This window comes from Neopsephotus bourkii, unplaced genomic scaffold, assembly GCF_033783945.1.
Source record: "Neopsephotus bourkii isolate Nb327-2 ecotype Australia unplaced genomic scaffold, CSIRO-AGI_Nbou_v1 NB_36, whole genome shotgun sequence".
Lineage (NCBI taxonomy): Eukaryota > Metazoa > Chordata > Aves > Psittaciformes > Psittacidae > Neopsephotus > Neopsephotus bourkii.
The window spans coordinates 1,325,372-1,331,371 of NW_026900553.1; the positions used below are offsets into that span (position 1 = coordinate 1,325,372).

Genomic DNA, 6,000 nt, shown 5'->3' on the forward strand with positions numbered 1-6,000 from the left:
GAATACCATAGACTGTGTTTATTTCTTCTGTTTTAGACATCTAAACCTTAGTTTTACAACTTTGCATACAATTTGACTGAATAAGATAGGATTTGCCTATAATCGTTGATGATAAATAGGAACTTCCAGAGGGTTTTTCATTTTATCCTGTCTTAAGTTTCCTACATATGTGAAAAGAGTTACTCTCTGGACATGCCACCTATTTTAAGCGTTGAATAATTACAAGGAACGTTGAAAGTTAAAAATGAAAGAAAGCATACCAAGAAAATCCCTCCATATACTGGACTATGTTCTATAGGTTTCAACCAACCAGTGAAGAGCAAGATCAAACATAAAATCATAGAATAGCTAGGGTCGGAAAGGACCATAAGATCATCAAGTTCCAACCCCCCCGCCATGGGAAGGGACACTTCGTACTAAACCATCTCAACCAAGGCTCTGTCCAACGTGGCCTTGAACACTGCCAGGGATGGAGCATTCACAACCTCCCTGGGCAACCCATTTCAGTGTCTCACCACCCTTACAGTAAAGAACTTCTTCCTTATATCCAATCTAAACTTCCCCTGTTTAAGTTTGAACCCACTACCCTGTGTCCTGTGACTACAGTCCCTAGTGAAGAGTCCCTCCTCAGCATCCTTATATGCCCCCTTCAGATACTGGAAGGCTGCTATGAGGTCTCCATGCAGCCTTCTCTTCTCCAGGCTGAACAGTCCCAACTTTCTCATCTGATCTTCATATGGGAGGTGCTCCAGTCCCCTGATCGTTCTCGTGGCCCTCCTCTGGACTTGTTCCAACAGTTCCATGTCCTTTTTCTGTTGAGGACACCAGAACTGCACACAATACTCCAGGTGAATTCTCACAAGAGCAGAGCAGAGGGGCAGGATCACCTCCTTCAACCTGCAGAATCTGTAGAACTCTCCAAAATTCTCGTAACAGGTCTTATGTTAGAATCTAACAATTCTAATTGTAAACAACTCCAATTACAGAGATACACAATTAAATAGACATAATGTGTACAGACACATCTCACAGGGATCCTATATGCGTATGGAAAAGACATAAGTAGTTTCTTCTTAGAAAATTTGGAAAAGACAATATTGTCTCTTGAATTCTTACTATTTTTCCTTGCTATTATATGTTAGTTTGCGTAAGCATCCTGCTTTACAATGGAACCAATAGAGAGATTTGTTTCTTGTTTTAATTTCATTTTTCTCTATCTTTTCCATTATTTATTCAGTCAGCTGCCCTTGGCTGCTATGATAATACCTTACCATGCTTTTAGCCAATAAAAGCAGATACACGTGCTGCTTTGTGGCTGTTAGTGACAATGTTTTATGGACCTCTTGTCTACATCAAAATTCTTCTGTTTTACTAAAAATTACTGAAACATTTTTCACTTAAATTTACTGAAACATTTAAATCTGACTCCAGTCACAAACAAATATATTGTTGCTGTCTAAAGTAAAAAGATGTTTTGATATGGGCTGTAACACTATAGAGTATCCAGCACCCAGCACTGCTTATTACAATTGGCAGTCTTTACTGAAACAAAGCGTTAAGCCAAGTTTTCAATGGATGACACTCAGCCCCACAGAAGGAATCACCTGTGGCAGGGCCAAGAAAAAGAGAGGGACCTTACAGCATGAAAAATACGGAGGCCTGCATACTCCTACACCCCCAAAGTGGCATTTTTTCCACTGAAGGCTCCTTATATATGGAAAAATTCTATGCCAGATTTAACTCATTTGTTTTTGATGCTTACCATAGCTGGAACTGAGTACACCAAGGTTACTAAAGTAATTGAGAGAGAGCCACAGATTATCGAGAGAGAAATCAAGAAGGTCCATCTGGAAGGTTAGTTTGTCTAAAATTCCAGTATCACCAAGACCTGTTTTGTCTGAAGTGATCACTCCAGGTGGGGTTTTATAGTATCTGTTCATAAAAATTACTTAGGTCTAAAGCCAGTATTTTAGCAAGAAGAGTTTTACAGTTGTTTTGGAAAATAATTTTTTCACTGCTATTGCACAGAAAAATGTTGAGGCTTACCTTGTGGCTAAAAGTAACTAAAACATTTGGCAAGTGTAGTAGACAAGAGAAAATGTCTAACTACAAAGCTTAGGTAAAACTTCTGAAGGAACAAGCACCATAAGAATTTCCTTGTCTCTAAGCAGCACACCCAGAAGAAGACCACGTGAGTTTTTTTTAACTTGAGTTATTTCTTGTCAGTGTTAATGTTATCTGTTCATGTGAGGGGTTCTCAGCTTGGTGAAAGGGTGTAGGGTGGAGGGAATATAATCTCTGGGGTTGAGTAAATATCTCACAGAATTCTGGGATTTCTCTACCTTTGTCCTGTTTTTAAATGAAGGAAGTTCTTGTGTTTGAAAAAGCTGAATGGTGTCAATGAACCTCTTACAGGAGCCAAATACAATTCAGTCTGGCTTTATACAAGGAATTTGTTCTTCAAGTTTAAGAAATGTATTTTTATGTGCTTCATTTGAAGTTAAGAAGTAACTTACTCACGGTTTGTTTCATATCTGTATGAATATCTTTTTCCAGCTCTGATTCTAATAAGGCAGAATAAACTATGCTGTCAGCCTTTGAACTAAATCATAGAATGGTTTGGGTTGGAAGGGACCTTAAAGATCATCTAGTTCCAACATCCCTCCCATGGTCAGGGACAGCTTCCACTTGACCAGGCTGCTCAAAGCCCCATCCAGCTCGGCCTTGCACACTGCCAAGGGTGGGGAGCCACAGCTTCTCTGGGCAACCTGTGCCAGTGACTCACTATCCTCACAGAAAAGAATTTATCCCTTATATATAATCTAAATTCCCCTTGTCCTATCCCTACGTGCCCTTGTATAAAGTCCCTGTCCAGATTTCTTGTAGGACCCCTTTAGGTACTGGAAGACTGTTATAAGGTCTTCTCAGAGCCTTCTCTTCTCCAGGCTGAACAACCCTAGCCCTCTTAGTCTTTCTTTGTAGGAAAGGTGCTCTAGATCTCTGATCATCTTCATGGTCCTCCTCTGGACACTCAAAGAGGTCCATGTCCTCTTTTGTTGGGGGTCCCAGAACTGAACACGGTAGGAAAAAATCTTATGGCTTGTGGAGAATGAAGTTAAATAAAGAGGTTTCTTAATTTTGAAGTCTATGATAAATATTGAAATTATATCATAGTGTTTGTATGATTTCAATGCTGAGTAGTACAAAGCATACAGGAAAGTCAAGTATTGCCTGAAAATGAGAAACAGATGTGACCTTCAACCATGAGGTTTATGTGAAAGCATAATTATATAGCTAGCATATAAGTGTGGAAATCATCCTTTGGATGGACCATGTTCTGTTCTTGTCAGGGCAGTGCAGAGCTTGAATATATGGGTGCAGGTACCCAGTATTTAGCATCAACTGTAATGAGGTGAAGCCAGTATTTCAGGATTCTGCATTTATATACCCTGTTTCAGGATGAAAAGACTATTGACTGCAGCTGGTTAAGCAAAAATGCAATACTTGATGGTTGTAAAGAATTAAAAATGCCTCAGTAGCATTTCTGTGACAGCTACAGAAAAATTCTCTTATGCTTGTGAAATGTTTCTCTTCCCAGTGAGGAGAAATCTGGTTTTAAAAATGTCTCAGCTTTTTGATGAGAAAGAGGAAAAAATGTCCATAGTTTCACTGAATCCGTATTTTGTAAAACACATGTATCCACTACTGGGAATGGTATGTATTCAATAGCCCTTGCTCTACTCTACACTTTAAAAGAATAGTCTGAAAAAAATTAACTGAACTCTAAATGTGGACCCAAAATGCAGTTACAAATCAAGGCCCAAACACAGATGGAAATATGGCCACCACCTTATGAGGGTTGAGTTTCAAGCACAAATAAGTCCTGAAGTAATTCCCTACATCAGACCTGGGCATCCTCTGCCAAAAGCTGAGACTGAGTCCTGGGCTGTATATTAACCTGAGCTTGTACATTGCTGGCAGTGTCAGATGGTGTTTGCTGAATGAAGAGCATGGGCAAAACATCCTGGCACCTGCGTACGTCATGTAACCAACTGTAGGAGATCAGTGCTGTGAATAATGGATTAATTCATACTGTTAAAATGTAAAAATGCTTTTGAAATGTTGCTAAGATTTGGTGCATGACAGAATTGTCGGAACGATAGTGTCACGTGACAGAAATGTGTGAATTGTATTAGAAGCATTCTTGTTTCAGGTCATCAAGTCAACATGCCAATGGGATGAGTTTTAATTAAAATGGTCTTAAAAAGAATTTCTGACTACAATATTTCTAATTTTGTAGAAGCACCTGTACGAAAAGCACAACCAACCAGGAGGACACAAGGTAAAAGCGAAACATATATTTAAATGTAATAACATGCATCAAATGTTATTCTCAGTTATGTTGATAGTCATGAGGGAAAAAAATACTCTTCAGAAAACAGCTCAAAAGGACTGAGTTGTATTTTTGCTTTATTAATAAAGAAATTTTAACATAGGGCTTCATCTTTCCTCTTTACATCTGTTTCACTAGTAAATACAGTATACACTGGAACTATATTATGTATAATTATAAGTAATACTTATCAGGTTTTTCCCATTTTTCCAAGGGGGAACAGCAAGAAGGAGGACAAGACTAGCTAACCACTAAAAGCTTTCTAAGATGGAATCCACAGAATTGCAAATTAACAGCGTGGTCTTTGAGAGGAGAAGAAACTGGTTAAAAAAAACAAAACAAACCAAACAAACAAAAAAAAAAAACAACACAACCCCCCCAAAAAACACCACCCCCCCCCAAAAAAATACAAACAAACAAACAAAAAACAAACAACCAAGCAAGATCCTTAGAAAATGACATTGTTTCAATAACAATGTAAGCTGAACCACGAATCCACAAAAAGATGTGACGCTGCAGATGCTGCCTGGTAATGCAGTACTTACAAGGAGTAGTCCATTGTTTGGTGCTTTAACTGCTCTTGATAGTAAGCACTATTCAGGGTGGGATCCTGGAACTTCTGTAGAACCAGGATTCCTTCTTTTGCTGGCTACTAAGTGTTTGCAGAATTGGATTAAAAAAGAGCAGGGAACAATATAGAATGTATTTTTTTTATATATACTATTTTTTAATATTATTTCCTCTAAATAAGAAATACAACTGAAATTAGATCCTTTCTAGAAAAAAAGATCACATCAGGGGACTTCTGGAGTAATCTAAGGAAATATGAGATATTACAATAGCACTTTTGGTTCAGTAGTATTGTATGCTTTTTATAAGTCAATGTTCATCATGTGTTTAATGTCGTAATGACACCAGTAATGTTACCTTTTCTAAACAAATAAATGTGTCTTATATTAAATGTATCCTTTTCTTTTTGTTCTGCATTGCATATCCAAATGCCTTCTAGTAATATGGCTAATGGAAGCTCTTAAAAGGAAGAAAAGCAAACATTATGAGCTTCTTGAAATGCAATTTAGATCCTGTTGACTTCTTTAAGAAAAATCATTTGCTGTGCCAATGCATGTACTGAGATTCATCAGCATCTTCCCATATTTTCCTAAATAAATTTTGATTATTAAAGTAGATTATAAAAGGGATAAATAAAATGCATGCAAATAGTTAACATGTAAAAAGATTTTACAAAAATGAGGCTACATGTTGAAAGCTTTTATATCAAAACTTGTTTTGCTAATGCCTGGTACTAATGTGGAGTTGTCTGTAAATTATGTCAATTTTATACCTCTAGTTTTGTACTCATAAAACTTCTTCGCCTTTATTAACAAAGCAAACAATTACTTATGGAGTAGAAAAATGTGTTCAAAGTGCCTTAATTCTGAAGACCACAGTTTCAGACAAGTTGTCTAGTGTGCTTTTATACTTCTGGGTTCAAAGAAATACTCAATAAAGAATTTGGCTGAACTATACTTGCTTTCTTTTGTAAATATTTATTTTTATTTGTAAGGCAAGTTCTAAATATTTTTAAGCTTTTAGTGTGGTTTTAGTTA

The 6,000-nt window shown here is 37.2% G+C and overlaps 1 protein-coding gene across 8 annotated transcripts in view; it reads left to right on the top strand.

Moving 5' to 3' along the window:
• Positions 1 to 4,767, top strand: part of POSTN (periostin) — a 35,754-nt gene extending 30,987 nt beyond the window's left edge. For 5 of the 8 annotated variants that reach the window (XM_061345188.1, XM_061345156.1, XM_061345167.1 and 2 more), the window contains 3 exons: positions 1,768 to 1,854; positions 4,301 to 4,342; positions 4,608 to 4,767. In XM_061345188.1, coding sequence (XP_061201172.1) covers positions 1,768 to 1,854; positions 4,301 to 4,342; positions 4,608 to 4,648 — 170 coding nt within the window. In that variant the 3' untranslated portion in view covers positions 4,649 to 4,767. The remainder of the gene's footprint in view (positions 1 to 1,767; positions 1,855 to 4,300; positions 4,343 to 4,607) is intronic. The other 3 variants (XM_061345198.1, XM_061345148.1, XM_061345177.1) reach the window with 1 other exon arrangement.
• Positions 4,768 to 6,000: the final 1,233 nt, after the last annotated feature.